Raw genomic sequence first — 17,812 nt, 5'->3', positions numbered from 1 at the left:
ATATATATATATATATATATATATATATATATATATATATATATATATATATATATATATATGTATGTGTGTGTTTGTGTGTCTGTGTTTGCCCCCCTAGCATTACTTGACAACCGATGCTGGTGTGTTTACGTCTCCGTCACTTAGCGATTCGGCAAAAGAGACCGATAGAATAAGTACTGGGCTTACAAAGAATAAGTCCCGGGGTCGATTTGCTCGACGAAAGGCGGTGCTCCAGCATGGCCGCAGTCAAATGACTGAAACAAGTAAAAGAGAGTAAAAAAAAAAGAGAGTAAACCGGTCTACTAAAACAAATAAAAGTTAAAAGATCTCTCTCTCGCTCTCTCTCTCTCTCTCTCTCTCTCTCTCTCTACACACACATACATACATACATACATTATATACATATATATATATATATATATATATATATATATATATATATTATATATATATATATATATATAGGAAAGTTTTAATATCACAACAATAGGAAAGTTTTAATACCACAACAAACTGTTTCGTAATTGAAATGTATGTAAATAATTTATATTTTTATATTTCATAATAAATTACTTAACCGTTTGCATTAATGCAAAGGGCAAAAAATCCCTCAAAGTAATGCACAATTTAAGCTACGTCCTCAGGTGAAAGAAAGTCTTTGTCAATAAATGAATAAAAATATAAAATAAAACGACTTTCTTTCACTTGAGAACGTAGCTTAAATTCTACATTATTTTGAAGGAGTTTTGCATTTTGCATTTTGCATTAATGCAGACATGTTAGTAATTTATTTATTATTAAATATGAGATAAATTATTTGCATGTATTTAAGTTACGAAACAATTAGTCGTGATATTAAATTTTTCTTATTTTTAAATAAAAATTCATCAAACTATTTCTTTGTCGCTTATGTCTTTATACACTTCTTATCGTTTCCTCTTGCATCGTACTATACGCGACTGCTTATGTGAGTTTCTCGTTAGGCTTTCGGAAAAGTTTATAAGAGCAGGTGTTCAGGTCTAGGGAAAGGTCTAAAAAATTAACTATAGACAGATTAGTAGCTACTGTGATTTTAAAGCCTCATTGACAGAAGCTAGAAATGAATTGCTTTCTAAATTTATCAAGGGTGTGACTAACACAGCCATGGGAAATACCCAAACCGTCGGTTTGGTATAGACCAACGTCGTGAGATGGGTACTTAGATCTCAATGTATTTAATACAAAGACAAAGAGACGCCTATATACATAAACTGTCTTGTCACCCTCCTGTAATATTCAAAAACCTGATAGCTCATATCATCAACAGCGTGTCTAACCACTCTTTCTCTAAAGAAATTTTCGACAAAGCAGCCCCCTACTATAACAATGCCCAAGCCAAATACGTCTTTAAAGATTTATTAGTATATGACTCCTTTAATATTAATCAGAATAATAATAATAGACCAAAAAGAAATTTACTATTTTTAAATCTCACAACGAGACTAAGGGAAATTTATTGGTTCGCTCCTCCCTTTTCCCTTAACGTAAAAACTAACTCTGCTAGACAATTTCAGGAAAATCACGGGTATAGGAAACTTTCAATCTGTGAAATTATCATATAGCTGCTGCCCCAATATGAACAATATCACTACACTAGGCCAACACCAAAAGCCTAAATCTAATTGTAATTGTCAAGATCTAGGAACCTGTCCACTTGACCAGCGTTGTATGATTAAATCCATCGTATATGAGGCAGAAGTTACTGCAACGCTAAATGATAACACAATAGTTAAGAAGAACTATGTCGGACTATGTGAAGGGTAATTTAAAAATTGCTATACTAATAAAATAGCTTCCTTTCGACATATGGATAAAGGCAAGGCTACTAAGTTGGCTACACACGTATGGAGTTTAAAATCTAACGCAACATCGCATACCATAAAGTGGAAAATAATCGAAAAATCCACACCATATGTTAAAGGATCAAAAAATATAAGTTATGTTTAGCTGAAAGAGTTCAGATCCTTTTCAGATTTAAGATCCCTAACTCACTGCTGAACTCTAGATCTGAATTTTTCAGCGGTTGTAAGCATATGTCTACATTCTTGTTGAAGAATTGTGAAGCTGCTCTTGTATCTGATTTATAACTGTACCATAAACTCGAGCCGCTATTTTTTCAGCCTTGTAAATTTATTGGTCTAAGGGAGATAATATTTTTTTCCGCTTTTGCTTCTTCCTGATTTATTTATCGTTTTCCGGTTTTTCAACGTTCCACTTTTTCTAAATACTTCCTTCTCGCCTTTTCTCGTTTCTTCTCTCATTCCATTTTTAGTTCGTCATGCCGTGCTGACTGTACCTGTTGACTGAACCGAGACGTTAGATGTTTATATATATATATATAGTATTGTTCCATGATGTTAAGATCAACAAAAAAAACTACTTCATCTGGTGAAAAATAAACATCTAACGTCTCGGTTCAGTCAACAGGTACAGTCAGCACGGCATGACGAACTAAAAATGGAATGAGAGAAGAATATACATGAGGTGCAATGGCCCAGTGAAAGTGGGATAGCGATTTCGATTCCCAGACCGGGTGTTGTGAGTGTTTATTGAGCGAAAACACCTAAAGATCCACGAGTCTCATGCAGGGAGGGGGCGAACCCTGCTGTACTCTTTCACCACAACTTTCTCTCACTCTTTCTTCCTGCTTCTGTTGTACCTGTATTTCAAAGGGCCAGCCTTGTCACACTGAATCTCCCCGAGAACTGTGTTAAGGGTACATGTGTCTGTGGAGTGCTCAGCCACTTGCACGTTAATTTCACGAGCAGGCTGTTCTGTTCCGTTGATTGGATCACCTGGAACCCTCGTCGTCGTGACCGACGGAGTGCCACGATATATATATATATATATATAATATATATATATATATATAATATATATATATATATATATATATATAATATATATATATAGTGTAATTAAAACAAGATTTTTAACATAAGGAGGAAAAGAGTTTTATTCTATGTATTTACATGTATGGAAATAAAATTACAGTAGAAATGTCTTCATACTATAATTTTTCTGAAAGCACATAGATATATTGGTGTGCGTATTCATAAGATTCACGTATATAGTACAAGTGAAAAGGAAATATGGAGAAAAAATGATCACATTCTTGTTCGAATCTTTTGTATAGAAAAAGGTTTCACTGAATACATTTTTGTTGGGTTGTAGCCAAAGGAGATCTTGAATTAGAAGAAAAAATTCATATTTAGATTAATCAGGATCCATTTTACATAGATGTTCATCTGAGTTGGGTAATTTTTCCGTTTAAAACCATGTATGGATTTTATGCACACACAATAGACGCGCGCATATGATTTACTAGTAATTCCGTATCGTCAAAAATTGCGATAGCTTTGTCCATGATAGAAAATGGCGAATCCATGCAAAACAAGGGAAGAAATCGTTGAAATCAATCACAAATTTTTCTATCTAATGTCAATACGTTTTATTTAAGAGAAAAATATTACAGCATTTCATGAATGTGATTACAATAATTCGTATATATAATTTTAAATATTTTGTTGGGCACTGCCGCTGCCACATAGTAAAGAAGTTTGTTTTGTAACCACATGGTTCCGAATTCAATCTTAAAGCATTACATTTTGGACGAGTATCTTCTACCATATCATCTGTTTCACTTTTCGAGTGAACTCAAGGATATATAATAGACAGAAGCGGTGAGAGGAGGAACACAGAGGAAGTGAGAGAGACAGTAGATACATAGATCGAAAGAAAAGTTGAAAGATAGATATATTGTTAAATCAAAGACAACTATAGCAATATTGGATGTCACTTTCGCTTTTCATTACCACACGAGGATAAAATTAACTCGCAAGTGGCTGAGTACTCGACAGACATGCATACCGTTAACGTAGTTCCCAGGAAGATCCACCCTCACACAGAATACGACACGACTGGTCCCTTTAAATTACAGCTACGACTCATTTTGGTCAGCTGAGTGGACTGGGGCAAGATAAACCTTCAAGTGGTTGGAAGAAAACAAAAAAATATGTTAATTAGAGGCAGGAAAATCTTTTTAGTCATTAGGGTCACTATGGGTGTTAATCCGATCCTAACAGTGACATTTGTGGTTCTCACGGATCTGGAGGCCGAGCCTCCTGATAAAACCGATGCGCAGGGTGTTGTTATCAAACTGAGTGCAAGTCGAGAGCGAATACATGACGGATGGTTATGGATGACTAAAAGTGATTTAAAACCGGAAACGGAGGATCTAATCTGTGCTGCCCAAGAGCAAGCATTAAGAATGAATTACATCAAATACAGAATAGACAACACATCAGAAAGTGATAAGTGCAGAATTTGTGGACAAAATGATGAAACCGTATGGCATATTACCAGCCACTAGCCCTGAAGGAATATAAAACACGTCACGACAATATAGGAAGGCTTGTCCATTGGACACTTGGCAACAAGTATTAACTACACAGAGCAAAAAATTGGTGCGAACATAAACCCGAAGGCATCATCGAAAATGATAATCCTATGGGATTTTATGATTCAGTGCGACCATGAGATATAGGATAGAAAACCAGACATAGTGTTAATTGAGAACGAAAACAAACGATGCTCGATCTTAGATATAGCATGCCCAGCTAACAACAAGGTATGCGATAAGGAAGAAAGAAAAGCCGACAGATATGACAGGTGAGCTTGGGAGATTAAGCTGTTGTGGTCGCCGAAAAAGGTGATAGTAGTACCAATAATTGTCGGAGCCCTGGGAAGAGTGCGTAAAAATCTTCAGAAGTGCATGGAAAAAATAGGGGCTGCAATAAGAGTGGAGCACTGCTTGGAACCGCTCGAATACTCCGGATGGTGCTCGAAAAATAAGGGGTGTTACTTTAGTTCTGTGGTAGTGAATAGCTGACACCGTAGTGCATCTCCAATGTTAGAAGCTGTGCAAAGACAATGATAATAATGATGATGATGATGATGATGATGATGATGATGATGATGAGATGATGATGATGATGATAATAATAATAATAATAATAATAATAATAATAATAATAATAATAAAATTTTTATATACCCAGGCCTAATCCTCATTTTTAGGAGTCGGTAGCAACAACAAAACACACACGAGTCATTCCATTCATTTTCTAGTTCGAAAAGGTGAGCCTTGTTCTATGCTTGGGTATAACTATAAACTACATCCGGTATTGGGACCTTGGGGCTCTGATTTCAGGGTTTGAGGAGTGTGGAACCACCACTTAGCCACTGCTGTTGCCAGGTCTGCTCTGGCCCGGAGTGGTCCCAGCTATGGGTTAACTAGCAAACCCACTGCGACTGGGGTGGGAGACTGGTACAATGCAGTCGCTGTATTCCCTGCGTGGCATAAGAGGCGACTAAAAGGGGCGGGAGCGAATGGACTGGAAATCCTCTCCTCCTTGTAATTTCATATTCCTAAAAAGACAAGAAAAGACAACAACAACAACAACAACAACACAACAACAACAACAATAATAATAATAATATAATAATAATAAAATAATAATAATAATAATAATAATAATAATAATAATAATATAATAATAATAAAATTTTTATATACCCAGGCCTAATCCTCATTTTTAGGAGTCGGTAGCAACAACAAAACACACACGAGTCATTCCATTCATTTTCTAGTTCGAAAAGGTGAGCCTTGTTCTATGCTTGGGTATAACTATAAACTACATCCGGTATTGGGACCTTGGGGCTCTGATTTCAGGGTTTGAGGAGTGTGGAACCACCACTTAGCCACTGCTGTTGCCAGGTCTGCTCTGGCCCGGAGTGGTCCCAGCTATGGGTTAACTAGCAAACCCACTGCGACTGGGGTGGGAGACTGGTACAATGCAGTCGCTGTATTCCCTGCGTGGCATAAGAGGCGACTAAAAGGGGCGGGAGCGAATGGACTGGAAATCCTCTCCTCCTTGTAATTTCATATTCCTAAAAAGACAAGAAAAGACAACAACAACAACAACAACAACAACAACAACAACAACAACAACAATAATAATAATAATAATAATAATAATAATAATAATAATAATGAGAAGAAGAATAAAAATATTCTATAAAAAGTTTATAGTTCGTCTTTGGAAGGCATATGAGTTAACATGTTAACTACGGGCACTTGATATGATTCCGGGTTCTGTTGATCGATTGCGTCTTCATTCGGTTCAAACTCAATGCTGTAAAATGTACCATTGACGAAATTTTGGTTTGTTTCAAATCCTGGGGCATGATATGATTGTCTATGAATTTCAAATTCTAGGTGGTGTACCTGAAAAGAAAAGGAAGAAAGACTGGAACAGTTGTTAAAATAGATTAAAAAATTGAAATATGGATGTGATTGTGTTATTTTTTTAAATTTCGTTTATCAATACATGACTCTATGCTAAGTCGGCGAGCTGGCAGAACCGTTAGCATGCCGGGCGAAATGCTAAGTGGTATTCTGTCCGCCGCTGCGTTCTGAGTTCAAATTCCGCCGAGGTCGACTTTGCTTTTCATTCTTTCGGAGTCGATTGAATAAGTACCAGTTACGCACTAGTGTCGATATAATCGACTTAATCCGTAAGTCTGTCCTTGTTTGTCCTCTCTGTGTTTAGCCCCTTGTGGGTAGTAAAGAAATAGGTATTTCGTCTGCGGCTACGTTCTGAGTTCAAATTCCGCCGAGGTCTACTTTGCCTTTCATCCTTCCGGAGTCGATTAAATAAGTACCAGTTACACACTGGGGTCGATGTAATCGATTGCCCCCTCCCCCAAAATTTCGGGCCTTGTGCCTAAGTAGAAACGAATAAATGACTCTATGCTTGTTTTACTGTTTTGAGAAAATATAGGAACAAACAAAAAGTTACATTTCACACAAAGTATACAACGTAAAAATAATGGACTTCGTAAGTATATATGTACTGAATGCTATATATACTAATAAGTTTTCTACAACCATATATCTCAAATGCTAATCCCTTTGACGGAAAAGAAAACCCATCAAAATATAAGATATCTGCCAGACTCGGTCTACACATATACGTAAACTACACACGCTGGGCTACAATAGATGCGTGGTTCGAGTTCCGAAGGTAGCTGTCTGTCTTTTTTCATTCAAGGGTTTTTTAAACCCTATGTTATGCGCTGTATTTGCCGACCAATTCTTCACATCAATTCCTGTAGGTAGAGTATTGACTTTTTTCAGAAGATAATCTCCCTTTTCATTCTGCAGTTCGAAGTCGATCAGTCTCACATTCTCACACCCTTGCTCTCCTCTATTATTCTCACTCACTCGCTCGCTCAATCGATCACTAATTTTTCTCTTATTAAATATAACGAACCCGCTTTTCTTCTCTCTCTTAAAATCTGCCTTCACTTCGCTTCTTCAGGCACTTCGTTATCAGACGGATTTCTTACTCTCTTCTACCAATATTTTTCTTTCACTCACTCATTCACTTACTCTTTATATCTATGTTATTTTATCACATTACCCCCCCTTATCACATTATATCTCAATGGTAGAACTTTATCTTCCCTTTTTCCAACTCTTATCACTTACTTGTACTATATATTTCACTCTAAGTCTTTCTGTTATTCCTTTTTATACTTCACTCTCTACTCGACAATAAGCTGATAATTTCTCTCTCTCTCTCTCTCTCTCTCTCTCTCTCTCTCTCTCTCTCTCTCTCTTCTCTTTCTCTGCCGTTCTATCTGTCTCTCTATCTATCTCTCTATCTATCTATCTGTCTGTCTGTACGTCCGTATATGCTACCTCTCCTTATAATACTTTTCCCTTCCCTTTCCAACATCTTCCATCACAGCTTCCGCTTTCTACTTCTAAGTTCCTAAAGTGTACAGGAAAGTGTTTGACTCTAGCAACGAATTAAACAAGGATGTGTGATCTAGAATTAATATAAATTATTTAAATCTAGCGTTTGAATTATTCAAGTACTAACCTTCAAATGATCATCAAAGTCCGCAGGAAGTACTAACAAGTTGATGTCAAGTACAGTCTGGTTGTTTAAAATTTCGTCGGTATCTGCAGTAGAAATAATATTGGCAAAATCTTGTAATTCCAGTCCAAAACCTTGTAATATGTCCTCCTTTTTCACTAAATCCTGCTGATATCTGTTTTGTAGCCTTTCAGCCTTAAAAACAATAAATAACAACAACAACATGAACAACAGCAATAACAATAATAATGATGGTTTAAAATTTTGGCACATGGTCAACAATTTTAGGGGAGTAGTTAAGTTGATTACATCGGCTCCAGTGCTCAAGTCGTACTTATTTTATCGATCTCAAAAGGATGAAATACAAAACCAACCCCGACGGAATTTCAACTCGGAATGTAAAGAACCGCAAGAAATGCTGCTAAGCATTTTGTCTCATGCGCCAAAGATTTTACCAGCTTGCCACCTTGATAATAGTAACAATGATTTTTTTCTTAATTTAGGCATAAGGACAGCAATTTTACGGGGATGAAAGTCAAGTTTGACCTTTGAACTCAGAATTTAACGAGTTGGAAAAATGCCAAAAATGAAAAACAAAAAAGAATTTTTCCTACGCTCTAACGATTTTTCCACTGGTCAGATGACCAGCTTCTTATAGAACAAATAATTCTATCAACTATAGGCACAAGATCTGAAATTTCGGGGGAAGGGAGGTGGTTAGTCGATTATATCGACCCCAGTGTACAACAGGTACTTATTTTACCGACCCAGTAAGGATGAAGGGTAAAGTTGACCTCGGGAAAGTTGACAACAGAAGAATAAACAACTAGGATGCTTTCAATTATTTTAATGAAATGAACTTACCATTTTGTCAGGACTTAGAAAATCAATGCTTATTTGTTGTATTTGCGTTCTGTCAGCGACTTGGAGAAGCCCCGAATGTTTCATTTGGTGAATGAAATCTTTTATTTGAATTGGATTTTCTTCGCTGTAACCCAGAAGAATATCCTTGCATATAACCATCATCACCTAAAATTAAGGAAAGGAGGAATAATTAAAAATACAAAAACAATTATTGAATTAAATGGTGAGAATGATGTACATATTTGTACTCTTAATCTACGCAAGTAGATTTGCACGTGAAAATGATAATTGCTGTTGTATTTAGTCTTCGTTTTGATTCTCGTTGTTTTACGCATCAGCAAATAATTTCTTTGCTGGTTTAGAAATCCAGGGATAACTTTGACTGAAGAGACAAAGTTATATCGAAACAACGACATCTCAAAGTCCACCCCACCACTGAATCGAGTGTTTTGTCAACATATATCGCCTGAAGGGAGAAGTTGTACTCTGATGGCGAAATGCAACAGCGATTAACATATTTGTGCTTAAATCTGCTGGAACGGGTTCAGAATGATCATGCGCATCATCTCAACTTTGATTCGTTTTTAGCAAAGTTAAGTTGTTAGAATACTCTCAGTTTCTCCAGAGGATTTTGTTTATTAATATGCTGTTTTTCATTGCAATTCGTTTTGTCCCCCTTCTCACTCTCTCACACACACACACGCGTGCACACACACGCACACGCACACACACACTGATTATTTATTTATACATGTGATCTATGATTATTTTCTAAACTTCAATCCGGTCTTGGCAGTAATTTGTTCTTTGGTATATAAGATACTCAAATCCTTAGAGAACTTCCTTTACCTTATTGTCCAACATGGGCCCTATATCCCATCTAGTTTATTTCAATTAGCCATCAATATTTTGACTAAGCTACATTGTCCTGTTTTAATCGAGTAACACCCTCCCCGTAAAATTGCTGGTCTTATGCCTAGATCAGAAACAATTATTATAATTAGAGCGTCGGCTAAAGCGGCAGTCTGGCAGAATGCTCAGCAGCATTTCGTCCGTCTTCACGTTCTGAGTTTCGATTCCACCGAGGTCGACCTTGTCTTTCATCCTCTCGGAATCAATAAAATAAGCACCAGCTGAGCACTAGGGTCGATATAGCTGGTCTTTTACCAAAATTAGAAAGAATTATTAGAGCGTCGTTAAAATTGCTTTACATTATTTCTTCTGAGTTCACATTCTACCGAGGGCTACATTGTATTTCATCCTGATGGGGGGGGGGGGATCAATAAAATGAAGCATCAGCCGAGTATTGAGGTTAATGGTACTGACTGGTCTCCTTTCTTCCAAATTGCTGGCCTTTTACATAAATCAGAAAACATTTGAAGACGGTGGAGTGACCAAAGCGTTAGAGGATCAGGAAAGCTGCCCTGCAGTATTTCTCCCGATTCTTTGTCTTCCATCTTTCCGAGATTGATAAAATAAAGTACTAGGGTTGATTTTTAGGGTTTATTGGCTAAACCCTCCTAATTAACTGACCTTATGCCTATTTAAAAGATTAGTATTAGCATAATACCTCTCCAAGGATACAACAGTATTAGCGTTGCTTTTGTTATTACCGTTTCTTTTGTTGTTCTTATTAATGATATAATTATTCTACGATTACAGTGAAATTGTTATGAGTTTTAGATTGCTTTTAACCCTTTTACTGTAGATATCATACACATCCACTCAAAATTTCATCACCCTTAACTGCGGAGAGCATCTTTATGCACCAATCTATCCTTTGTTGAGGATTGTTAAGTTTGAAGCTAATTTTTGTTGAGATATGCCAAGTTTATTGAAGCAAAGTAACTTTCAAGAAATATAAATTCTTTTTTTTTTATCATTACTGGAATAACTATGAAATTTAATATTTCGTTTTTGGATTTGGTTTGCAAGATTCTTTATATGAGTTCGTGTGTTGAAGCATATTCTGTTGTGTCTGGGGAAACTCATTCTCTTTTAGTGCCTTATTATTTAACACACTCACCTGTAAAATTTCCACTTATTTCTTATTTTTATTTTCTAAAATTTTCGTTGCGTCTTGCAACCTTTTCAATAGTCTTGAGTCTATTGAAAATATTGAGACTATTGAAAAGGTTGCAAGACGCAACGAAAATTTTAGAAAATAAAAATAAGAAATAAGTGGAAATTTTACAGGTGAGTGTGTTAAATAATAAGGCACTAAAAGAGAATGAGTTTCCCCAGACACAACAGAATATGAAATTTAATTTCACAGTTAAAGGGTTTAACATTTAAGCAGCGGTTTTCTGTTTGGTTGTTGGGAGATGAAAAATCATTCTGTCAAGATAATAATTTATCATCTCTGTAGAAGTAAAGCATTAAAAGTTTATTATTATTATTATTATTATTATTATTATTATTATTATTATTATCATTATTATTATTATATTTTAAAAAGGATTGACGTAACACTTCACAAAAGTAAACAGTCAAGGCGAAAAGCGCGATTCGATTGTAATAGATATTTTATTGGTTGAACGATATTTCAACAGTAAGTCTGTCTTTGTCAAGTTCAAAATAAGAAGTGATAAAAATTCAAAATTATAGAAATTTAAACGTAAAGTATGAACGAGAGCAACCAGCGTCCATACGTTGATGGAATGCCATCATCAGTTTTTAAGCTTCAATTTTATAACAGGCAAAAAGAAAAAGACAGAAAAAAAACAGAAAAAAGAAGACGACAGAAAAAAGAAAAAGAAAGATATTTAATCAAACAATTTTGTATAATATGAGGTATACTTGCCATCTCAATATGGCTAACCGCTAAGGGTGGGTGTTACTGTAGCTTGTAGCCCCACGAGAACATCGTCTCCAGCTGGCTTTAGGCACACTTTCTGTGCCCTTATGGTATTTGCAAAGGGAGGTCATCCCTCCCTCGTCAACCTAAGTGATACGCACGGACTGCAGTTTCTAGATATTTACCTGTCTTCAGCATACGTCAGTCACCGGTTTTCGATGAAGGGAGTCCCAATGCAAATCCTTATATGGTTTTTCCAGTAACTTTTCGTCACTGATCTCGAAAAACTGTATGCAAGCATATATCTCGTTCAGAGATTTATTATTAAATTTTGTATAAATTTGATATTAATAACCCGCAAACATATTTCTCCTCATACATTCTGAGAAGTGCAGAATATTTTCTGAGAATATGCACTTTCAAGTCTTCTTCAAAATTGCAGCCGCTTGAAACGAAATGTTCAGCAAGTTCTGTCGAACTACTGTTATTGTGCCTGACGTCGAATCTATGCCCATTAAACCTTTTGTTTAATTGTTCTGTTGTACAATTATTTTTGTCAGCCTTTGTGGCCAATAAACGAATTAATTAATTAATTAATTATTATTATTATTATTATTATTATTATTATTATTATTATATACGAAATACAAACCTGTACATAATGACCCATCATTATGAAGTTTTCTTTGTCTAACTTCCCATAACTGACTGCCAAACTACTGTTGTAAGGAACTGTACCAGATTTTACTATATTTTGAGCACCTTGATCCAAAAATAGTTGCCTCCCTTTTTGAATAACATCTTTGATAGGTCCAACTGTGAAAAATGACATGTCTGTATCTAAAGAATGAAACAAAAATTTCATAATGTACAAAGTAGAATAAAAGAATCATATGTAAATTGATTCATTACAAATAGCTAAATGGTACTAAAAAAAAAATAAAATAGCTGGTAGAATCGTTAGCACGTCGGACAAAATGCTTAGCGGCATTTCTTCCGTCATGTTACATTCTGATTTTAAGTCTCATCGGAGTCAATTGCCTTTCATACCTTCGCGGTCAATAAAAGTCGAGTGTCGGTCGAATACTTGGCACGACGTAATCAACTTGTGCTCTGCCTTAAAAATCGGTGGATTTGAACCCTGAAATGGCCCGGCGTTCCGTTCGGAGAGAACGTTGTTATCTCGGTTACCTGAACTCCATGGAAACCGGGTAATCAGCTTTAGTGTTCAAGAAAAATAAAAGAAAAGTATAAAAGTGATTTTAATTGTGTTTATGAAGAAAGTCTGTAAGCTTAGTTACTCGTGAATGGGAAATAGAAAAATTAGTTGAGCGTCGCACAAAATAGCTTGTCTGGAGTTCAAGTCCTACGTAGGTCAACCTTCTGAAATTTATAAAATAAGTACAGGCCAAGTATAAAAAGATTGATATGTTCTATGTAGGTCGATTCATTACAATTACGCTTGACTCTACCCAGCAAAGTTATTTCTAATTATTATTATTATTATTATTATTATTATTATTATTATTATTATTATTATTATTATTATTATTATTGAGTGAGAGGGCAGCGCACGCCATCAAAGTGACACTGGGGTAAAAATATACGAAGCCCAGTATACCCATCATGACTACCCGTCTGATAAGAGTACACCAGGAACAAGGGGAACATTGTTGATAACTTTAGGCCGGTAACTCAGCTAAATACAGAATACAAAATTTTGGCCAAGGTGTCAGCAAAGAGTTTGGCGCTTGTCGTTGACAGACAGGTGGGTGATGCGTAGACTTCCGCTATTCCCTGCAGAACTATACACGATAACCTCCACCTCACGCGATACTTTATAGAGAGAGTAAGTAAAGAACGTGGCATAGATGGCTGGTTTCGACCTCGTTTTCAGAGGCTGGATCGCCGCAATGTACAGCGAAATCTGTTCGGTGGTCAAAGTAAATGACCACCTCTCGTTTAGTATCGCGCGTTCGGTCCATCAAGGATGCCCACTCTGACCCCTTCTCTACATACTGGCACTTGAGCCATTACTTTGGAAGCTGGATGTTTCGAGGGGCATCCTACGTGAACTGGGATGCAGAGGGTTCGTGTCAGGGTATACGGACGACGCCACCGTGATAGAGTCGGACATCTCGGAAATCGAGATGGTCGACACTACCGTAAGGGAATAGGAAGCAGTGACAGGAGCAATGATCAACCAGAAGAAGTCAGTGGGCCTGCAGCTCGGCAACTGGAGAGGCAGGCAGATGCCAACCAACAGCTTGGTGGGGCGTTGGACGGAAGGACCTGTTAAGTTGCTCAGGGTCTGGTTCAGTCCGGATCTCCAAGCGGACAAGAACTGGGGCGAGGTGACAGACAGGACGGCCAGTCTTGCCTAGAAATGGACCGAGAGGAAGCTGTCTCTGAAAGTTCGGGCGGAGGAGGCGAATGAGTACATCGCATCCGTCATATACTACCGCCTGAATGACGTACCTTGCCCCGCTTCGTGGCTGAACGGGCTGGTGCGTTTGCTCTTCCGCTTCCTGTCAGCACCCGTTTCATGGAGGACTGGGCATGCCGTGGCTGAGGCTGCGCAGACATGCGCTGAGACTGCGAGAGCTCCAGCAATACCTTAACGGTGAGTAGGTGTGGTCACTGTTTGTTGAACGCGCTTTTCCGCACCTTGTCTCCTTGACGGAGCTACAGTGTTGGATCAGACGTAGACCGAGGCAGGGTGCTTGACACCTACAGTGTCTCTAAGTGCTCACAGTCCTCAGCCTCTCAGGAAATGCAGTCGGTGGAAGTTCCATCTTGGAGTTCTATAGGGGATTAGTGAAGGGCAAGAGCAACGACCTTTTCAGAGAGGTCCTGGACGTCGAGGAATACTTTCGGGCCGGAAACCATGCATAACTTCCAGAAATACTTGGCCTGGCAATGCTACGGGGGACGCTGCTGGTTCAAAATAAGCTCTACAGGCACAGGCGTGCAGTCAGTCGGGCTTTTCCGAGATGCACGCGGAACAATGTAACCGTTCTGCATGCTCTCGTACAGTATCCGCGCTTTGCTGACTTGTGGATCTTTGTCGAACAGTTATTGTCACGTGTAGGACGGATCCGGCTATCGTCCGAGTCCATTGTGAAGATCTCCCCGCCTCCTTCCTTTGGTCGGGAGGTGGGGTAATTTTCTGTCTGGTGGCTATGACAAAAGAGGTTGTGTGGTGGATACCATTGAAAGGGTTGAAGATGGGTACCTTCCTCTTTGGACAAGGCCTCATTGACTTTTTCAGATTCCACTTGAAAAGGAAAGTGAGCCTGGAGAGGGAGGTACGGTCACCAGGTAAAGGGGCTAGTCGATTTACATCGACTCTAGTGCGTAGCTGGTACTTATTTCATCGACTCCGAAAGAATGAAAGGCAACGTCGACCTCGGCGGAATTTGAACTCAGAACGTTGCGGCAGACTAAGCATTTCACCAGGCGTGCTAACGATTCTGCCAGCTCGCCGCCTTCTTGGTGCCTTAATAATAACGACAATAATGATTATTAATTTAGATCTTACTTAAGGGAAGTGAAATTGTTTTGTTTTCTTTGCATTGAAGGTAATTTATGAGAAGTAAAACATTTGAACAGAAGAAAAAAGCAAGAGATACATAACTCAGTTCAGAATATGCTTACATAACTCAGTTGAGAATAAAAAGAAACTTATAGCAAAATAATATTCAACACTTTCGTTTGTAAGAATTATACAATGTTGATCAATTAACCCTGTTAAAACAGGGTGCATAAGATTTTTATTTCTAAGGGAGACAAGAGGTAAAATATTTAATGGAAAATATTTAAGAATGTGTGTTTGCGTGAGTGCATCGTGTGTGTGTGTGTGTGTGTGTGTGTGTGTGTGTGTGTGTGTGTGTGTGTGTGTGTGTGCGTGCGTGCGTGCGTGTGTGAGTTGTGTATATGTTTATGTAAGTGTGTTGTATATTTGTCTTTATAAGTAATGTAAAGTAATTTTAGAATATTTCTCATAATTTTCTCAAACATCTTTGATATTCTGGATACCACAGATTACGTTTTCTTAATCTAGACTATTAACTATAAATATTATACTAAGTCGCAATATAGTCATTATATTTAACACACATTTCTAACCAATGCACATACAAACATCTCGTGTTCATTTCTAATCAATTTTATGAGTTTGAAAATTACGAAAAACGCTTCTTTTAAAGTTAGTTATGAAAGTTAATATTACATACCATGCAAAGCTGGAAAGCAGAAAAAATACACTAGAAATGTAAATATTTTCCAATTTATCATGTTCGCAAGTTCAACATTTGGCTACTTAATGATTTTATTAAGCTAGCATTTTCTGTGACTTATTGTCAATTTGAATGGTAACACATTGCAGTTTTCTCAGAAAAAAATCATTGAAAACTTTCAAAAGCGCGTTGCAGAAGATAAAAATAAAAAAATATAAAAATACTGGAATTAGGTTTATATAATAATATGATTGAAAGCAAAGGAATATGAAAGGCTGGGAATATTAGCTGGCAGCATAACATATTTGCATTGTCGAATAAGGCAAACGATATTGTTTACGTTTATCTTCCTTACTTTGAAGCTTAAAAATAAGCTCGAGAGACCTGGTATTTTTCTCATAAATTACAGTGAGAGAGTAAAATCAATATCACACCTAAAGGAAAATAGATGATGAGTCATGCTGAAACGTTACAAGATTAAATCACAACCGGAAGTAACCAGTTAAGACATTATTCAGTGAGATTACTTATGTAAATTAAGGCGGCGAGCCGACAGAAACGTTAGCACGCCGGGTGAAATGCTTACCAGTTTTCCGTCTGCCGTTACGTTCTGAGTTCAAATTCCGCCGAGGTCGATTTTGCCTTTCATCCTATCGGGGTCGATAAATCAAGTACCAGTTACGCGCTGGGGTCGATGTAATCGACTTAATCCGTTTGTCCTTGTTTGTCCCCCTTGCGTTTAGCCCCTTGTGGGTAGTAAAAAAATAGGTATTTCGTCCGTCTTTACGTTCTGAGTTCAAATTCCGCCTAGGTCGACTTTGCCTTTCATCCTTTCGGGGTCGATAAATTAAGTGCCAGTTGCGTACTGGGTTCGATCTAATCGACTGCTCGCGCCCACAAAATTTCGGGCCTTGTGCCTAGAGCAGAAAAGATTACTTCGTAAATTCTGTAGCAATGTCTCTCATTTAACAACGTGTAAAGAAGATACAATAGACTTCTAAAAGTGATTGAAAAATCTAATAGAACTGTTTTCAAAGAAGCAATGAAAGCTATGTCTTTTATCATGTTTATGCAAACCATCCAGATGTCCCACATTTAAAAGCAAGTCCTTAAAATGTAAACATTAACAATATATATATATATATATATAAAGTATGGGGGGGGGGGGTTAGTTCACAGATGATCTAAACGATTAGGTACGCTAGTTAAGTGATGTGACGGATTACTAGGGTTCCAAGGTTATAGCCGAGACGGTAGTTATGGAGCCATTGCAGATTTCTGATACAGCGGAACAATTATTGTTGTTGTTGTTGGCATCCTTTTGTTTCGGGAGACAACTGAGTTGCGCATAAACTAATCTGGTCTGGTTTTTACAGTTCATGTGCTCTCTAGTTTCCTCTCCAGTTTTGCGCTGGCCTGGGATAGATGTAAGAAAATCCTGGGTAGCCCAATCGTCAGGATTCCTCTCTCGACCTTGCTGACGTAGTCCAAAAGAATGCAGAGCATTACGTTTGGCATCAGCTTGGTTGCAGGAGCTGCCAGAATAATGTCGAGTTGAACTCTAAACCGGGACTCCAGTCCGGATTTCTTTGAAGGTTGTCTCCTTTCCGCAACCCTGGATAGGGGCCCATACCGGGTATTGTCAGCCGAGCCAGCTGAGCCCGGGACTCGTGTCCGGTAGGGTTGTCACTCTTTGAAGTAGTGAAGAAAATCACTACCCACTACGTATTATATATATATATATATATATTATATATATATATATATATATATATATATATATATATATAATATATATATATATATATATAGTTAATCCAAACAAGATAACATAGAAAAAAACACAGCAACGCGAGGACGTGGAACAATTAAAGTATTATTTGACGCTCAGGAAAGAAGGGAAGGAGGGTTTAACGTTTCGG

General features: G+C 37.4%; 1 protein-coding gene across 1 annotated transcript; it reads right to left on the bottom strand.

Annotated features, from left to right (window-relative positions):
- Positions 1 to 5,625: 5,625 nt before the first annotated feature.
- On the bottom strand, positions 5,626 to 16,043 carry LOC115213445. Its single transcript, XM_029782421.2, has 5 exons — positions 15,888 to 16,043; positions 12,305 to 12,492; positions 8,856 to 9,020; positions 7,995 to 8,186; positions 5,626 to 6,331 (listed from the first exon to the last, which is right to left on the bottom strand). Exons 1-5 carry the CDS (start codon positions 15,946 to 15,948, stop codon positions 6,131 to 6,133), a joined length of 807 nt encoding a protein of 268 aa, XP_029638281.1. The 5' UTR covers positions 15,949 to 16,043; the 3' UTR covers positions 5,626 to 6,130.
- Between the last annotated feature and the right edge of the window lie 1,769 nt (positions 16,044 to 17,812).

This window comes from Octopus sinensis, linkage group LG6 (genome assembly GCF_006345805.1).
Source record: "Octopus sinensis linkage group LG6, ASM634580v1, whole genome shotgun sequence".
NCBI classification, from domain to species: domain Eukaryota; kingdom Metazoa; phylum Mollusca; class Cephalopoda; order Octopoda; family Octopodidae; genus Octopus; species Octopus sinensis.
Note: the sequence above shows the minus strand (reverse complement) of the source record. Positions and strands in the feature narration are given on the sequence as shown.